This window comes from Dasypus novemcinctus, chromosome 17, assembly GCF_030445035.2.
Source record: "Dasypus novemcinctus isolate mDasNov1 chromosome 17, mDasNov1.1.hap2, whole genome shotgun sequence".
In the NCBI taxonomy this organism is placed as follows: Eukaryota; Metazoa; Chordata; class Mammalia; order Cingulata; family Dasypodidae; genus Dasypus; species Dasypus novemcinctus.
This window is the reverse complement of record NC_080689.1, coordinates 66704156-66723884: the sequence shown is the minus strand read 5'-3', so window position 1 is coordinate 66723884 and position 19729 is coordinate 66704156. Positions and strand designations below refer to the sequence as shown.

At 39.6% G+C, this 19729-nt stretch overlaps 1 protein-coding gene across 6 annotated transcripts in view; it reads right to left on the bottom strand.

The window, feature by feature from the left end:
• ALMS1 (ALMS1 centrosome and basal body associated protein) overlaps positions 1-19729 on the bottom strand; it is a 315125-nt gene that overhangs the window by 206240 nt on the left and 89156 nt on the right. For 4 of the 6 annotated variants that reach the window (XR_011646196.1, XM_058278920.1, XM_058278919.1 and 1 more), the window contains 3 exons: positions 7140-7335; positions 5961-6078; positions 2694-4806 (listed from right to left, as the gene is read on the bottom strand). Coding sequence is in view for 5 of the 6 variants with exons in the window: in XM_058278920.1 (XP_058134903.1) it covers positions 2694-4806; positions 5961-6078; positions 7140-7335 (2427 nt within the window). In the remaining variant the exon portion in view is untranslated. The remainder of the gene's footprint in view (positions 1-2693; positions 4807-5960; positions 6079-7139; positions 7336-19729) is intronic. The other 2 variants (XM_058278922.1, XM_058278923.1) reach the window with 1 other exon arrangement.

Here is a 19729-nt window from a genome sequence, read left to right as displayed (position 1 = left end):
CTAACTCAGAAGAAATATTAGAGTATAAAATACAGAGATAATCATTTATTCAGAAATAATTACTTAAGTCTTGAGAGGGAAACAGGTCTCTGAAGGGGAGAAAATATCACCAATCACAAATAGAAATCTGAAGAGTAAAACTTAAATAATATTTAGAGCTACATGACCAAAATAAGGGATACTAAAATAGTATTTTATCACAGAACCTACAAGAATATCATATGCTACCAAGAATAACAACAGACTAGGAGATCAATGGTAAAAATTTAGCTTCAGTGAAGTGATAGGGGAAGGGAACTAACAGAAGACACTGCATAGGTGCTATATACCTTGTTATATTCGGTATTCTTACTGAATATAACAATGTATGAAGTAGATTATTCATATTTTTATTTCTTTATGTAGATGAGAAAAGTGATCTTCCAAAGTCATTTGCCCAAGGCACAAAGCTAACAGGTGACTGACTTGGGTTTTGACTTCAAATATCCCATGCTCTTTCCACAGCCCCAAGCTGCATCATACTAAAGTAGGTGTCCAAATAATCATTTAAAGAATATGGGTACATAATATAGAAGACAAGCAGATATGGATGCATCCCCTAAGATACAGATGAGGAGAGGAAGAAAGAAACCAAGGAGTAGGCAATCCCCTGCAAGCACGCTGAGTCATGCCAGAAGGTAAATGCCGTATCTGACTCCTTGTTTCCCTAATACTGGCATTAAGTAACTCCCAGATCATAGGTAGAACACGGCTAAGAGTGAGGACAATACAAGGAACAGCAGCAGCATCTTCCCTAGGCTGAAAGAAGAAACTTAAAACTACAATTAGCAGCAGGTAAAGTTTGGAAGAGTGGTCAAAGCAAATGTCAGTACATCACCTTTAACTGAATTATACCTTTATTTCTTTAAATATATTTTATCTACTTGAAAAGCTGTCAGTAAGGCACAAAAGTGGTATTATCAAACAATTTAGAAACTCGAAGTTTAAAACAGATTATATTTTTTCAATTCATATGGAAATTTACTTTTAAGGATCTTCAAAACCTTCACTCTTGCCACAATAATGCAAATACTTTACTTGACCTACCAAAAACAACCTTGCTTTTACTGAAGAATTAGTTAAGTCAGAAGGTAGTTTATCCTATAATGGTTAAGGACACAGATAAGTATAGGTTCAAATCCTGGTTCCGTTATTTGCTAAATGATCAAGAGCCAAGTTCCTTAACGTCCTCAACTGTAAAATAAGGGTATTAATAATATGTACCTGATAGGAGAGATTGAAAGTTTGTATATATGCAAACTTCTCAGCATAGCATTTGAGTATAGAGTAATAAGCATTAGCTATAATTTTCATACTCATCATTATTAGATTGAAAGTCAGAATTAAACAATGCATGCTTTAGAATACTAAATAAAATAAAGCTTAACTAATGGGTTCTCTCTATTAAATAAATTATTTAAAAAACCAAAAGTTGATCTTAATATCTTTGTTCATTTTCTCTTATCAACTGTATAAAACTAAAGGACTAAATATAATAGCAACCCAAACTAGTAGCTTTTCAATGAGATACCAATCTTGTACATGAAGTAATAGGAAAAGGGAAGTAATATTACTGAGCATCTACTAGGTGCCAGGTGTATCACTAAGCACATCACCTATATCATCTAACATAATTAATGGCTAACAGGATATAAAGATATATGAAGAAGGGGGGCCAAGCTTGGAGCTGAGACTATTAGACAAAAGAGGACAGGCAATGGAACTAGAGAAACATTAAAGCCGAGAGAGCCAAGGATTTAGGCAAAAGCAGCTTTCTTTAAATACAGGATGACACAGAATTTTTTTAACATCCAGAATCACCATTTTTAGTACATTCATACAACAATAATAATGATAAAAAACAGAGGAAGGACTGTGTATACACACAGGTGTGCTGCTCATTTGGAAAGGGGATAGTTAGTTCCCTTTGGGGACACTGTCTAAGTTGGACATTAAATATCTCAGTGTCCTTCCTTGGAGAATACTGGCTCTTGTCATTTCTCAAGATACCTATGAACTAAAATCTTTCAGAAGCTTGAAATACTCTAGGGCCTATTCCAAGGCATGGATATATAAGGTTGAGGGGTGGGGAGTGGACAATCATTTGAATATCCCCATAAATGCATCTAATCTTAACACTGTACTGGCAAAACTCAAAAGAGTTAGGATACCTCAATATGAAAGGCCTTAGGAGCTCAAAGAACGGCCTTTTCCAAGACACTATAGAACTTACTAAGTCCTACGGTATGTGAAACATAAACATTTCTTTTATGCAAACTTCTAACAAATTAAGGGAGCTGATTCCTAGATATCAGATGAAGACCAACTTACAAATCACAAACTGGTATTAATTCAACTAAATTATTCCTTTCCCCACAATGTAAGAAGTGTCAAATAGAAAAATTCAGAGGTTGTTCAAGACTGCTTTCTTCCTTAGGCGAAAGATATAACATAGGTTTCCAGTGCAGAGAGCTATCGAAAATCTCTAGATTATCAAGCAATTTTTCTAAAGCTGCTAGCTCAGTTTATTCACTAGTCAAGTCACTCTGGTCACACATCTGGGAAATAATAAAAAGTAAAATAAAAACAAATCCATTTCCTGAAACACTACTGGAGAAGAAAATGTTTTCCCCATCATTTTCAGTGTATCTTACCTCTCTTATTAGTAGTTCAGCAATTCTCTCACTGCGTACAGCAACATGTTTGTCTACCGTGTAGCATTCAGTATCCGCATCTGGAGTAATGACGTCAGACTTGGCCTTCCCCTGCAGGCACTCTACAAAACAGGAGTCCTTTTGCATATTTCTATGTATAGTAATATGGGAACTGGCTTCTATACCTTGAGGAATTTCACCTTGGCCTATACCAGCTTTCGGTAATGATGCATCACTAGTCGATGGTGAAGTACTTTGTGATTTTTCATCACATGCCAATAAGTTTACTAATGAGCTGCTTCTTACAGCTGCAGACTGACCTTCAATGATGTTATCAGAGTCTACGTGCTTAAGCAAGATACAGTTTGAGGAATCTGAAATTTCTTCAGAGGTTGGCTGCTTTAAGTCTTGTACAAGTGAAGAATCTGAAGTAGCTACTTTTGGTGGATATATGCTTGAAGAGCCTACCTTCTCTGCAAGGTCAAAACCAGGATCAGACTTTATCTTCTCAATGGGAAGAAATGATTCGTTTTTTCTATCACACTGAAATAAAGGGGGCTGTGTTCTGCTAAGACCAACAGCCTGGTGGTTGTGAGATTTTTCACTTAAATAAGCAGATGACTTAAGCTCTGAAATGACAGAAAAAGGTTTAAGGAGCAGTTCCTGGAGAGCTGGGGGTGATTTTAAATTAGAATGCCAGTACAGGGAGCTGTCGTCAACATCTTTTTTATTCAACCATAATTCTGAAGCTGCTGGTTCAAATATCCCAGGAGTGGACTGATAGCGTGGATGACTGAGCTGATCAAAAAAACATTTTTCATTATTATAATTTGATGGGGAAAGACATGGGACTTTTGGTTCGCTTTCTTGGCTGGCATTTGTTAAAGATGTACTGCTATCAGTTTGGATCTCATTTAATGTATTTTCTCTCTTAAAAGGCTCAATAGAAGCAATAACTGCCTCAAAGGCTACATTTTCAGTGGCATCAACCACTGCACCAAAAGCAGAAGTTTCCTTTTGGCCTTTTTCCTCTTGGAAATTCAATTGTTCTGATATCGCACCCAAGTTGGATGGAACAGTCTGAAGAATACCACCAGAAGCCTCCATCTTAGAGGGATCATGTCTCCTGGAGAGTATAGGTGCTTCTGAAACTTTTATAGTATTATCAGAAACTACAACATTTCCAATATGCTGTATTTCTGAAGCTCTGGGATGTACATCTAAAGATACTAAATTATTCCTAGTCTCCTTTTGTTGGAAATGTTGAGATAATTCTTTCCCTGGTATGTCTTCATTTCTTTTGTAATCCTCCAAGGAATCCATTTTTTGTTTCACCTCATTCTCAGGTGTGGCCCTTAAATCAACACTCTCATTATAATGGCTATCAGGGGACAAGGGAACCCCTTTACCTCTTCTTTCCAACAAAGAAGGCAAGAAAAAATTTGATACTTTATTATGAAAATGAGAAGCAATTTCATGCGGAAATAAAACATGATCCTTACTGGTTAGACATGTTTCTGGATGGTGCGAAGCTCCGTGTTTCCTCCACGGCATATATAAACAAGGGGCACCAAAAGTGCTCCTACCCTTGGAAATTTTATTTTTATCGACTGTGTCATATGAATCTGAAAAACTGTCACGGTCCTTACCAGTTAAACATATTTCTGACTGCTGGAAAGTGTCCTGTTCCCAGCATTGCACATATGAACAAGATGTTTCCAAACTGTCACTTTCTTTGTTAGATATATTAGATGAAGTTGAAAAAGAAACTTGATCTTTAATAGCTAAATTGGTTTCTGGCTGCTCTATAACTTCTTGTGTCTTCCGTGACACATGTGAACAAAGAGTATCATTACTATCAGAGTCTTTAGGGGGTTTTAGTTGAGCAGCTTTATGTGATAAAATAGTCTCTTCTTTATTCCCTTGTTCAGGAGGTAAAAAAGAGGGTTGCAGTCCTGCATCTGTACTACCGATTATAAGTGGGTGGTGAGATACACTAAAGCAACTGTTAACTAAGTCTGAAACTACTTCTGAGGCTGCCTGGAATAAAGCTTCATTAACTTCTGATGGCCGAGAAAGCCATTCAGTGTCTTCAGACCTATCAGGAATTCCCCTGAAAATATACAATTAAAAGTCAATAAATTAATAAAATTTAAAACACTTAATTTTTAAATACTAATATGAAAAAAAAAATAGAAAATGGTTATGTCACTGAAATCAAGGCTATTCGAAGTGTGTTGAAAAACAAAATTCTCCTAATTTCAAATTCCTTTAAGGTGGCTAATTACAGAACAAAGCAAATTTTGTTCTAACCAGAAAGTGAGCTACCTCCCTATGACCCTGATATTTTCTCTAGCTTCTTCTAAAATAACAAATACAGAATTGGATTTTCATATTGCCAAAAAAAGGATTCGGTAAATAAGAAATTCTAAATAGCCTTTCATATTTTGCTAATTAAAATGTTTAGTTTATCACCTATCATGATTTTATATTCATTTAACCTGAATTCTTTCACTAAGCATTTATTAGCCTCTTGAAAATCACTCAAGAAGTGATGTACGCCCAAAATATAACAGTAACTTAATCACTGGTTGATGATCTAATGCAAGGGTTCTTAACAAGGAGTCTGTGAGCTTGAATTAAAAAAAAAACACTATTCTTGTGGGGACGTGCTGGTGCGAGTGTGATATATTTATTAATACACAGTTTAGTGTGGACTTAAAAGGGGTCCATGGTTTTCACTTGACTGGCAAAGGGGTCTGTGGAACAAAAAAAGTTAAGAACCCCTGATCTAATGTGCACAGAGTACTTCAAAAAAGTGACCATGAAGCAATACATAAAAGAAGAGGCAATCAGGAGTTACTTTTTACTTTCTAAACATCTGTAGTTTCTAATTCAAGATGTTTTGGTTTTTTGTTTGTTTTTCAGTTGTAAAACAGGAACACTTATATTCCTGGAAAATTCTAAAAATGTTTTTAAAAATTCCAGCCTTATCTCCCATTATGACTATTCTAAAGAACAATAATTTTAATTATGTTTAAGTAAACTTAAAGTCACCTGGTTCATTTCTGCATGTATATTACTATGGCAAATTAACATAAATCATGTCTCAAGTTGGGGCCTTGATTACTTTCAGAGTATGTGCTGAGAAGATCTAACACTCACCCCAGAGTCCCACCTTAACCTGAATCATTAACATTAGTAATTTAGAACAAGAAAAGAAAGAGCAGGAAGGTTACAAGCAAATAAAAAAATAAATCACCCAACCTCAGAGGTTCAAAATGTAGTTCACTTTGGTGAAATAAAGAATCAGGCCCAATTTCTTGATCTTGTGTCAGACATGTCAGCAAAGGCAAATCAGGAGAAGCAAAGCTGTCTTGTATGACTGCAAAGTTTCAAATATAAAAATGCTGGGTGTGCTGTAAATCAATTGTTTAACTTACTCATGTAATACTTTAAAGAACCTAAATATGCTACCATCTGAAAGTTTCTAAAAGCATTAAAACAATAAAATAATAAAAGAGCAGCAGCCGCAGCCACCACCGTTTGTTGAGAGCCTGCCATGGTCGAGGCATCTAATTTACATGATCACATAACAACTTTGAAAGAGAAGTATTATAACCATCTCAAAAATGAGAAAACAGGATTTCAAAGCTTGGGAAACATTAAGTAATCCGCCCACATTCAAATACCTATTAAGTGAGATTTGAACCTAAGCTCTCTAATTTTTTTTAGCAGGCACTCTTAACCATTATGAGTGTTTCTTTCCATCTTAAGTAATACATAAAAATCACACTGCTTCTATCAAAATGTGGACGACAGATCTCTGAACATCCCGAAGACACTCTCAAGGACATGAATAGGGTTCAAAATTACATGCAAAATATTAGGCAATTATTTGCGTTATTCACTCTCATCCTCTCAAAAAGGTACACTGAAATTTTCCAGAAGTTACATGATGTGTGATACTGCAACAGATTGAAAGTGGAAGCAGGTATGAGAATATAGCTCTCTTAATAGAGATATTAAAGAGATCATTTTTAAAAGTAAAACAATGCCATTCTTCCTGTTAAATAAGGTAATATGAACATCTGTTTTTTGTTGTTGTTGTTTTGGGGGATGGAGTCTCTGTTGCTGAGAGAACTGGTCAAAGAATAATATATAGTTTACTCCAAGAAGAACTCCTAGTCCACCCACAAGAGAGGAAGTTGTCACCTTTTGCTGCTATCTGTGAGCAACAGGAAATGATAAAATGCGGGTACCTGCACATTTAACATACAATACCAGCTGGCCAATGTGGAAAGCCAGAAATAATTTACTTTCTTTGATAGTGGCTCTATACAGCTTTTCAGCTCAACAAAGGACTTAGTTGTAAGACTTATAATCCACCAACAGTGTTTTACAAATGTGAGCTATTACTACTAGTTAAAAATAAAGAGGCATTACCTAGCAAGGGAGAACATAAGAAATCTCTGTTGTGTTCCTTTACTTGATTTTCTGAGTGGGTCAATGATCCTTCCTCCACAGAGGGGACGTCTGTAACTTCAGACCCTTCCTCTCTCACATTAAACCTCCTCTGGGAAGTAATCAAGGTATGGGAAGAGTCCACTTCTTGAGGAAGACAATGCCAAGATTCTGTTCTCTAAAACAAAAATATTGAAGAAAAACATGTTAAATCATTAATCAGGTTACCATGCATATTGACATTTAGATTAAAATGGCCACTCAAGCAAGATATAACTTCCTATATAATCATATTCTCATCAAAGTTTAGCAAAATTAAAGTTGTTCTTTCCCATGTTTCTCATGATATTAACTACATTTGAGAACTCTTCCCTTTACTACCCATCCTCTAAAAGTGCTGGATCATGCAGGCATTTCTGCTACACTTTAACAGTTAGGTCTCATCATTAAAACAATAGACTTGGTTTTACATAATGAAATTTTACAATTTGATTACAATAAAACTGGAAAAAGTGCCCAAAAATAAAGCTACAATATTCTTTACACGTGACCACTTTACTGAATTCTTATTAGCTGCATTATTTCCTAGTGGATTCTTAGCCCTTCTTAGTTTATAGTATTATATTATTCATGTTGTCGGTCTTAAATGTTTATTGTTACATCAGTAACACGTTTCAGAGCATCACTTCTCAAACTATTTAAGCGGACCAGTTTTTCCTACTTCCAATTCATTGCACACCAATACATTAGGTAAAATGGAGTAAAAATTACTAACTAGATAAATGAAATAAAAAGACATACAAACACAAACTATAAAACACAGGCCCAGACATTTGGTTTCTAGTTAAAAAACACACAAAATTACTGTCAAATTGCTATGTAAGTTTTTTAAATGCTTTACTCAATCTCTGTTCTTACTTCTTGGCAGTCCAGTAACAAAAAATTCATGGACTCGCAGAAATCCAGATACTAAGTAGCAATGTTACATTAAGAGCTTTCTGGGGAAGATGGAGTAAGGAGCTCTAAGACTCAGTTCCTCCACAGAAACAACTATTAAACAGGCAGGAACTGTCTGAAACAACTATTTTGAAACTCCAGAGGCCAGAAGAACACTGTACAACATCCAGGGAAGATGGTGAGGAAGAGGATGATAAATTATAGTAAAGAACAATAAACTGCTTTCTCTGCAGGCAGCTACTGGCACCCATGCCACATTCTCATAGCTGACCGCTATGGCGTCCAGCCCCTGGCTAGCTGCTGGTGATGGAAAGGGAGATAAAAATCCTCATCCCCAAGAACAAGGGTGAACATGGCCAGTCACTGATCATAACTTTTTTTATTTTTGAGTTACTGGGACCAGGGATTGAACCCAAGACCTCATATGTGGGAGGCTGATGCTGGACCACTTAGCTAAATCAGCTCCCCTGAGTTGGCTCCCTCATCTGTCTGCTTGTTGTTTTGCTTGTTTTCTTTAGGAGGCACAGAGAATTGAAACCAGAACCTCCCATGTGGGAGGTGGGTACTCAACTGCTTGAGCCACATCTGTTCCTGATCACAACTTTTGATTAGCAAAGTTGGATTGCCGGATCCCAGGTCTGGGGCAAGATTGTTTCAACCCACCCCAAAGGCAGCAGCAGCCATTGTGTCAATCCTCCCTGGACAGGAGCAGAGGCAGAGGAGATTTAAAGATGCAGCATTGGTGAGTGGATGTGGCTCAAGTGGTTGAGTGCCTGCTTCCCACATGTGGTCCCAAATTCAATCCCCAGTGCCTCCTAAAAAGCAAAAAAACCTCAGAACAAACAACAAGTAAGCAAATAAAAAAGCTCAGCGGAGCTGGTATGGCTCAGTGGTTGGGCACTGGCTCCCACACGTGAGGATCTGGGCTCAATCCCCAGAAAATTAGTCCCTCTAGTTTTAAATGCTGACATTTAAAAAAGAAGAAATACTTCAAATCAGAGACCAAATCTCAAAACAGGAAGAACTAGAATTAGAGAAGCGGAAGGATCACTTCTCGCCAAAAAAAATTGACAGAGGACAGGAAGACACTGGAGGGCTGCTCTGGGGCTTAGGACAGCAGGGGAAGGTGAGACACCTCCCAGAAGAGAAAGAAGTGAAGGAAAGGAGTCTAGACTGGCTGGAAAAATCCTGTGAAAAAGGATGCAGGAGTTGCTGCAGCACCCATCCCCCCAGCTTTGAAGCAAATGGCAATCTGCAGACGGCCGTGGCTGCAGATGGAGGGAATTACAGAAGTCCTTGACCCAAGAGATGAGAGAAGGAGGGACACAGCTGACTGCATATTCAGAGAATTTGGTCTGCTTCCTTGGAAGGGTCTCACACTTTCAGGCTGGATGGGGTTGCGACATTGTTTGAGCTGATAGCCAGCAGGGAGATAAAGGTAATTTGCCTTCTCAAACACCCTCCCTACTGCTTGGGCTGGATGCTGAGAAGGCAGTGGGAGGGAAGGTGCAGTCAGCCAAGAGAGGGGAACAGCTTCTGTGAAAGTTTGTTTGTGAGTCTTGGCACGCCCTAGGACATTATTTTTGCATGCATTTCCCCACCTCCACCCCTAGAATCTGGACTCTGACCTTCGAGATCTTCCAAAGAGCGCCATCTGCTGACAGACTGAAAAGTACACAAAAAGCAAACCATCATATACAAGGGATGCCAGGTAAGACTCACTGCAGATTTCTCTTTAGTAACCATGGAGACAAGAAGACAGTGGTATGATAAAATTAGGATACTAAAAGAGAAAAACTGCAAGTCGAGAATTTTTTATCCAGTGAAAGTGCCCTTCAAATATGAAGGTAATTTAAAAATATTCACAAACAGGAAAAAAGGTATTTCATAAAAAAGAATCTACCTTTGCAGGAAATATTAAAGGGAGCCTTATAGCCCAAAAGAAAGAGACAGAAGAAGCTTGGAGGAGAGTGTAGAAGAAAAGAAGAGCAGAAAGGATAACCAAATTAGTAAGACAGATGAAAATAAGATATAATATATGAAAACCAAAAAATAAAATGGTGGAAGTAAATGAGGCATTTACAATGATATCACTGAATGTAAGTGGATTAAACTCCCCAATCAAAACATATAGGCAGACAGAATAGATTTAAAACAAAAAACAAAAAACAAGAGCTATCCTTATGCTGCTTACAAGAGACTCACCTAGACCCAGGGATACAAACCGGCTGAAAAAATATACTCCACGCAAACAGTAACCAAAAAAGAGCAGGAATAGCTGTACTAATAATATTGGACAAAACAGACTTTAAATGCAAAAAGTTATGAGATACAGAAGTCCAATATATATTAATAAAAGGAAAATCCACCAGGAAAAAATAACAGTCATAAACACCCATGCACCTAATCTGGGTTCCCCCAAAATACATGAGGTGAACTCTGACAAAACTGAAGGGAGAAAGAGACATCTCTACAATAATAGCTGGAGCCTTTAACACATCTAGATAGAACAACTAGATGTAAGATCAACAAGGAAACAGAGAATCTGAACAATATGTTAAAGAAGCTAGACCTAAGAGATATAGACAGAATACTGCATCCCAAATCAGTGGGTTATACATTCTTCTCAAGTGTCAATGGATATTTCTGTAGGCTAGATCACATGTCGGGTCAAAAGGCAGGTCTAAATAAACATAAAAAGATTGAATTTACACAAAACACCTCCTCAGATCATAATGGAATGAAACTGGAAATCAGTAATAAACAGGAAAGGGGAAAATTCTCCAATGTGTGGAGGCTAAACAATGAGTGGGCCAAAGAAGAAATTATAAGTGAAATTAATAAAAATATTGAGACAAATGAAAAGGATAACACAACATCAAAACTTATGGGGTGGGAAGCGGCTGTGGCTCAATTAGTTGGGTTCCCGTCTACCATATGGGAGGCCCTAGGTTCGTGTCCCAGGGCCTCCTTGTGATGGCAGGTTCGCCTACATGTTGTGGGGAGCTGCCCGGCCCGCAAGCACCATGGAGTGGTGCCTGGCCTGCAGACACCGGCCCTCAGACGCCACGGAGTGCCACCCGGCCCACAAGAGCCGCGGAGAGCCAACTCAGCAAGATGCCTCAACCAAAAAAAAGGTAGACAAGTAAAAAACACAGAAGAATGCAGAGCAAATGGACACAGAGAGCAGACAGCAAGCAAGCTGCAAGGGGGAGGGGAATAAAATTAAAAATTAAAAATAAAAAAAACCTATGGGGTATGGCAAAGGTAATACTGAGAGGGAAATTTATAGCCTGAAATGCCTATATTAAAAAAGAAGAGCTAAAATCAAAGATCTAATTAAACAACTGTGAAAATTAGAAAAAGAACAGTAAACCATTCCCAAAGCAAGAAGAAGGAAAAAAATAATAAAGATTTGGGCAGAAATAAATTGGTAACAAAAAACAAGAAAGAAAATCAACAAAACCAAAAACTGGTTCTTTGAGAAGATCAATAAAATTGATAAAACCTTAGCTAAAATGACAAAGAAAAAATAGAGAAGTTACAAATAAATAAAATCAAACATGAAAGGGGGGAAGTTACCTCTGAATTCACAGAAATAAAAAGGATCATAAGAAGACAAAAAAGTAGAAAAAGTAGATGAAATGGACATTTTCCTAGAAATGAACAAACCACCTACACTGATACTACAAGAAATACAAGAACCTAACAGACTAATCACATTTAAAGAAACTGAATCTGTCATCAAAAAACTTCCAACAGAGAAAAGTCTAGGACTAGATGGCTTCCCAGGTGAATTCTACCAAACATTTCAAGAAGTAACATCAATCCTGTTTAAACTCTTCCAAAAAAACTGAAGAAGAGGGAAAATTACTCAACACATTTTATGAAACCTATATCGCCCTTATACCAAAGTCAGATAAAGATACTACAAGAAAAGAAAACGACAGACCAATCTCTCCAATGAATATAGATGCAAAAATTCTCAACAAAATACTTGCAAATCGGATCCAAGAGCATATCAAAAGACTTATACATCACAACCAAGTGGGATTTATTCCTGGTATGCAAGGGTGGGTCAGCATAAGAAACTCAATCAATGTAATACATCACATTAACAAATTAAAGGAAAAAAACACATGATCATCTCGATTGATGCAGAAAAGGCACCTGACAAATCCAGCATCTTTTCTTGATTAAAAAAAAAAAAAAAGAAAACAACAAAAGAAGGAATAGAAGGAAAATTCCTCAATATGATAAAAGGCATATATGAAAAACCCACAGTCATCATTATATTCAATGGGGAAAGGTTGAAAGTTTCCCTTCTACGATTGGGAACAAGACAAGAATGCCCACTGTCACCACTGTTATTCACTACTGTGCTAGAGTTATTACACAAGAAACAAAAAAAAGTATCCAAATAGGAAAAGAGGAAGTAAAAATCTCACTATTCTCAGAAGACATAATCCGAGATTTGGAAAGTTCTGAAATATCTATGACAAAGCAACTTCAGCAAATAAGTTCAGCAAACTGGCAGGATACAAGAGTAACATGCAAAAATCAGTATGTTTCTGTACACTATTACTGAACAACCTGAGAGGAAATCAGGAGGAAAAATTCCATTTACACAGCAAAAAAAGAGTCAAATACCTTGGAATCAATTTAACCAAGGAAGTAAAGACCTATATTCAGAAAACAACAAAACAATGTGAAAAGAAAGCAATGAAGACCTAAACATATGGAAAGACATTCAGTGTTCATGGATTGCAAGAATAAATATTGTGAAAACACAGTTTCAATGCCAATACCAATCAAAATTCCAACAGCCTACTTTACAAAAACAGAAGAGGCAATTACCCAATTCATTTGGAAGGGAAAGGGCACCCAAAAAGCCAAAAGCATTCTGAAAAAGAAGAGTCACATGGGAAGATTTCACTGCCTGACCTTGAAACGTATTACAAAGCTACAGTGGTCAAAACAGCATGATATTGGCATAAAAATACACACAATGACCAGTGGAACAGAAATGGAGGGTCCAGAAATAAACCCTCATGTCTACAGCCAACAAGTTTTTGACAAACCTACCAAAGCCATGTGAATGGGACAAAACAGTGTCTTCAACAAACGGTGCTGGGAGAACTGGATATTCATAACCAAAGGAATGAAAGAGGACCCCTATATTACACCCCATACAAGAATAACTTAAAATGGAACAAAGGCCTAAATATAGGGCAACATCTCAAAGACCTTATGGCAGGTAGTGGTTTCTTGAACCTTACACACAAAACATGAGCAATAAAAGAAAAAAATAGATAAATGGGATCTCCTCAAAAGTAAACACTTTTGCACTTCCAAAGACTTTGTCAAAAGAGTGAAAAGGCAGCTGACTCAATGGGAGAAAATATTGGAAATCACATATCAGGGAAGGTTTAATATCCATGATATATAAAGAGATGTTACATCTCAACAATAAAAAGGCAAATGACCCAATTAAAGAAGGGGCAAAAGACTTGAAAAGACATTTTTCCAAAGAAATACAAATGGAAATAAAAACTGAAAAAATGTTCAACATCATTAGCAATTAGGGAAATGCAAATCAAAGCTACAATGATATATCATTTCACATCTATTAAAAAGACAGAGAACTACAAGTGTTGGAGAGAATGTAGAGAGATAGGAACACTTCTTCATTGTTGGTTGGAATGTAGAATGGAATGGCCACTATGGCAGATTGGTAGTTCCTAAAGAAGTTAAATACAGATTTGCCACGTGACCCAGTAATACCACTACTGGGTATATATCCAGAAGAACTGAGAGCAGTGACATGAGCAGACATCTGCACACCAATGTTCATAGCAGTGTTATTTATGATTGCCAAAAGATAGAAACAATCCAGGTGTCCATCAACCAATGAATAGATAAACAAATCTGTGGTGTATACACACAATGGAATATTATGCAGCTGTAAGAAGAAAAGAAGTAGCAAAGCAAGCTAGACACAAAAGGACAAACACTGTATGATTAAGCTATTATGAACTAAAATTACTGTGCAAACTTACACAGTTAATAACTAGAGTATGAGTCACCTGAAAATAGAATGAGGTTAGAGAATGGAAAGCTGTGAGTTAACTTGTGCAGAATTAGTTAAAAAAAAAAAAAGCGTTGTTAATCTTTGGAAATGAAGAGAAAAGGTGAAAGTACAACATAGTGTTTGTAGCTAGCAGTGCTATCATATGAGTATGACAGTGGTTGAAAGGTAAACTTTAAGCTCATGTACAGGAAAGGTAAAAAATTTAATATGGGGCCCCGCTTTGCCTCGTGGAGCCCTTATCTACATCTTTGCCAAGAACTTAAAGGAATCCAGAATCTCCCAACTTCAATTGGTGAGTGTCAGCCAGGAATTCTAGAGGCAGGTTAATTCTCCCCAACACCTGGCAAGGATTGGTGAGTCTAAACTTTTAATTATAGCCTGTCTGTGCTCTCTTTTGCTTGTCTGCCATCCCCTTCTGCCATTTTAAATGGGTTCCTGGAGAAGCTCCCACAGGACATAAATTTATTCTGTCCAGGCTTCTGGCTGCCTTTTCAAAAGTGGCAGGGGCCAACGTCCATGCCGTGTAGATCCAAAGAAGTTATGGGTGGTGGGTGAAACCATTCTTGAGACCTGACTAGGAATGCGGCCTGAGCTGAGTAGTAGTTTGCTGGAAGCCTACCAGACCCTCTCTGTGATTTCAGAATGGCTATCACCTATTGTATCGTTTCCTTAGGCTACTAGTTAACTCCTTTTCATTAGAAATGCCTTTAATCTTCCAACTACTGCTGTCCTCATTTTGGGTCTGTGATATGCTTCTGAAAGTCTGAGAAACTGAAAATCCATTTGTCAGGGAGGCATGGGTCCCATCCTTGGTAGTGCGCTGAGGCTTTGTTCCCTCTCAGCCCTGGGGAGACCCTGAGAGGCCTTTGGGTCCCCCAAGGTTGTTTGCTGGCAAGCCACAAAACAATTAATCTCTAGTTGTTTTTGTTTTTTAATGGGCTTTTAATGTCAGGTTAACTGAAACTCAGTCCCTGGGATTGGCCATGAGATGAGCTCACTCACAGCTGTCTCCTAAGACCTCTGCAAAGTAGACTAAGGAAAGGTCCCTAGCCAGTCCCTTTCCTATGGAGAAAGCCCCACTTGAGTACTTTGGTCTGGGAGCCAGACTCAGATGTCTCTCAAGACCACTAGGACTCTGGGGACGCCCAGAGAACAGAAGTTCCCGATTCTGGGGGAAAAAAAAGGGGTCAGTGACTAGGATTCCCTATCTCCAGGGTGCTGGATTGGTGAACAATCCTTTCAGTCAGGTCTAGCAGTGGGATGCCATCAAGACTGACGAACGTGTTTATCCTCCCCTAGGATAATGGGAGGCTCTTCCAGTATTCCAGCAGACTCCGCATTGGGGTGTCTTCTCAGAAACTTGGATGACTTGCTTACTGATGATCTAATAAGGAAGGAGCTCTCTTTCTGCAACACCATGTGGTCACAGAACAAATTAAAAGAGCCAGGAGTGGCTACTAAATGGGACCCTCAATTTAAACCCTACATTCCAGACAGCCCTATTGTGTAAAAAGGAAGGAAAATGGGTAGACTTTCCCTATATTCAGGTTTTTACAGTCCTATCTCATAATAAGAGCCTAAGGATTTCTTTTTGGCTATGCTATGCAGAAGGAAACCCCAAACACAGAGTAAGCCCCTTCCCAAGAAATAAGAAGGTACCTTAGATGACCCCCTTCGTAGTAGCACACCTCACTATGAACCAGCCCTGGACCCAGAAGCCCCTTTAAACTTACTCCCAGCAGGACCTTCCTCCTCCATACGCCTTGAGGTCTAGAAGAAGTGGAGACTCATTCCACCCAACCAGGAAGTCTGAGGGTCTTCACCCTTTAAGGGAAGTAGCTAATGGGAACGCAGTAACCATTAGAGTACATGTCCCCTTCTCTATGGCTGACCTCAAAACGATCTATGAACTAACATGGGGTGACATGCACATTATTCTTTCAACTTGCTGCACCCCGAGGAAAAACACCACATCTGGACTGAAGCACAAGGGCATGCCGATAGACTGGCAGCCCAACAGCCTAACCAGTAGGAACAGTAGCAGTTCCTAATACAGTTTTCAGGTGGAGCATTCAAAGAGGACAGGAACATCTGAAGGATAGAGAAATATGGTCATGTGTTTGCTCGAAGGGATGAGGAAGTATGTTACTAAAGCAGTCAATTATAGTAAGTTCAGGGAAATTACTCAGGAGCAGGACAAAAACCTAGCTTTATTTCAAGGAAGGCTGGCAGAGATAATGAGCAAAGATACTCTACTAGATCCTGACTCTAAGGAAGGACAGATTCTCACAGCAACTTACTTCATTAGCCAGTCTGCTCTGGATATCCGTAGGAAGCTGCAAAAGCTTCCCATGGGTGCCCAAACTTTCATGAACACAGTTTCAGAAACAGCCTGCTCAGTCTTCAACAATCAAGACCTTGTCCCCAAGATGGAAAAGATAAAGAACAGTAGGCTGAAAGCCGGTAAAAAGGCTCACCTTTTTGTAGTTGCTATTAAATGCAACCCGAGTTCAGGCTCCAGGTCTGCAAGAATCTGCTTCAAGTGTGGAGAGGCTGGCCATTGGAAACATGGCTGCCTCATTCCACCTTGCTGCTGGCTTCCACCAGGGCCTTGCTCCAGTGAGGAAAGGACCAGCATTAGGCTGAGGAGAGGACTGCTCCCCAAAGAGGGAACTGGGCTCCCCCATGAGCCCTGTTTGCTACAACAGAGGAGGACAGAGAAGGCCCAAGGCCAAGCACGGCTCCTTGGACAACACTGTGAACCATCAACCAGGAGGAGCCTCAGGTGATCCTTGACATGGCAGGTAACCCTGTTAATTTCTTGACTGATACAGGAGCCACTTGCCCAGTCCTGACGTACCACTCTGGACCTCTTTCATCTTGGTCGTGCCCTATAGTAGAAGTTGATGGAAAATCAAGGTCTAGGCTGTTTACGAAACCTCTTCCCTGTAGACTGTGGGAGACCGTGGATACCCAGGGTTAGCAAAATAATCCAGCCACTGTATAGTGCTATTGCAGGGGCTGATAACAAACTCTTTGAAGGGGAACATTCCAAGAAACTGCCTCCCATTCCTTAAAACAGGCCTTAAATAGCCCTGCAACCTCAGAAATTCCTAACCGAAACAAGTCTTTTTGTCTGTATATAACTGAGAAACCAGACTTAATTTATCAGGGAAGGAATTAAAGGGCAGGTTAGGCAGTGGTCTCTCAATTTAAAACTCTGTTGCCTCAGGATATAGCAGTTGTGCATTGCCCAGGGCACCAGAAAACAGACACTGCTATAACTAGGGGAAGCATCGTGGTGGGTGCTTCCCAGCCACTCTGCTACCAGCAGAAGGAGAAGGTGCAAGATACTGAGGGGCCCCTCCTCCACTGTAGCCTTGAAAGAAGGGAGTGGCTCTAGGAAGGTTACTGCAGAAACTGGGTGAGATTTTTCCAACCCCCTGGATAACACAGCGCAGGGACAGCCACCTTGCCCGAGAGCAGTGGGAGCAACCACCCTTTTCTAACCCAGATATTCCTCCTAGCCCTTATCCCAGAACTTGTCCCATTACTTAAGGTTCCAGATTATACCCAGGATGAGCACACTAAAAAGACTAGCCTAGGGTTCACCCTGGAAGCTAGTGGGTGGATTGTTAAAGAAGCTCAAGTCTACCGGAAGCAATGCAGTGGAGGGTGATGGACTTCACCAGGCCACTCATCTAGGGAGGGAGAGCCTGACCAGCTTAGCCAAATGGGTTTTTGAGGGCCAGGGTCTGGCAAAAACAATCAAGGCTCAGCAGCCTAGAGGAGGTATAGTAAGGGACTCAAACACAACCCAGTACTGTTGAGGACACCCTTCTAGCTCTTGTAATTCTATACTACTAGACACAACTTACGCCAACCAACATACCCCACCAAAGATGCCATGGGTATGTCATTAACTAGACTCCTAAGGCCTGGGAGGAGAAGACAACCTTTCCTGGGGCACCCAGAGAACCCTCCTTTTTCATGACCCAGGGCCCAAGAGGTGTATGTCCATACTGTCTGCTAGCAGGTTAACCAGTGAGCTGTTAACTCTAAGCTCTGAAAAGGGCTCCAGCTCATGAATAAGTAATCTCACACTGGCTGCTACTTTAAACTATCAAGATGGAATTTTCTTTCCCTGCGGAGACAAGGCCTCCCTCTCCTTGCCTCCCATTTGGACTGGCTTATGCTCACTAACAAACATCACCCCCTCTATTTCCTACGGTCCTGAAACCCTCACCAAGTCATTTTCTGTATTTCCTCACCATAAAACAACTTAAAAGGGCAGCGCCTCTTCTCATTCCGCTCCTAGCTGTCAGAGGCATAACCACTGCCATGGGAACTGGGGTTGGTAGTTTACAGACCAGCAGGTCTACCACAATCTCTCCCTAGAGTTAACCAACAGCATAGAAGAAACAAGTTGTGCCTTAGAAGCCTTTAGACAGCAAACAGAGTCCCTTGCCACTGTGGTGCTGCAAAATCACAGAGCCCCAAACATGATAACAGAAGCACAAGGAGGAACCTGTCTGTTTCTCAGGGAGGAATGTTGTTTCTATGTAAATTGCTCCAGAAAAGTCCAAGCAGCATTCGAAACCTTGGAGATGAAGCCCACCAACTTCAAACAGAAGCAGCCTCTGGAGGCACCTGGCCTTTCTCACTCTCATGGTCCAGTATGTCATGGCTGGCCCCCGTTTTGGGACTCACCACCATCTTCTTTTATCCTTTTAGTGAGACCATGTTATCTTCAAAATTCTAATTAAGTTTAATTCTTCCAGAATCAATGCTTTCTAGAACAAGATATTAATCACACAGGGATTTTATCCAGTTCAAACCATGGTGCCAGACCCATCTTTCCTCAAACTCAATAGAATAGCCACAGAGTTTTACATCCTATAAGGGAAGAACTATTGCCCTACCCAATGGAAAACAGCTACAGCATAATGACCAAAACCCTTCAGAACCCCATAAGAATAAGGGTGTAAACTCTCTGATGGGGAAGTTGAGGCAAATAAAGAAAAGAGGAAACACAAGTCACAGCTGGAACTCAGCAGTGAATACAGCTGTTAGACCCTGCCACAAAACCCCCTGAGGGAAAGCTTCTACTAAAAACAAAGCCAGAAAGATCCCACTGAGACCATGGCCACGAGGTTCCATTTGGAACTCTTTCAGGGGTCAAGGGGAAGCCCCAAATAACTCCAAACAGATCTCTCCATTGGTCCCCTAAAAGCTAAAAGGTGGGGCAACCAATCAGAACAGCAAATAGCTGGGGCTCCTCCACCAACATTAGGAAAAGGGAGGAGTGAAGAACAACTTTAATAAAGGCAGTCTCCTAACCCCAAATGCCCCTCTCTGCCTGGAGGAGCTTGCATCCACATCTTGGGTTTGTACTTCGTTCCTTTCATCTCATTTCTCAATAAACTCTTTTTTATGGGTCTAACTTAAAAAAAAAAAAAAAGAGTAACACAGAACTGTATAGTAAAATAAAACCTCATGTGAAATATGAATGTGGGTAATACTG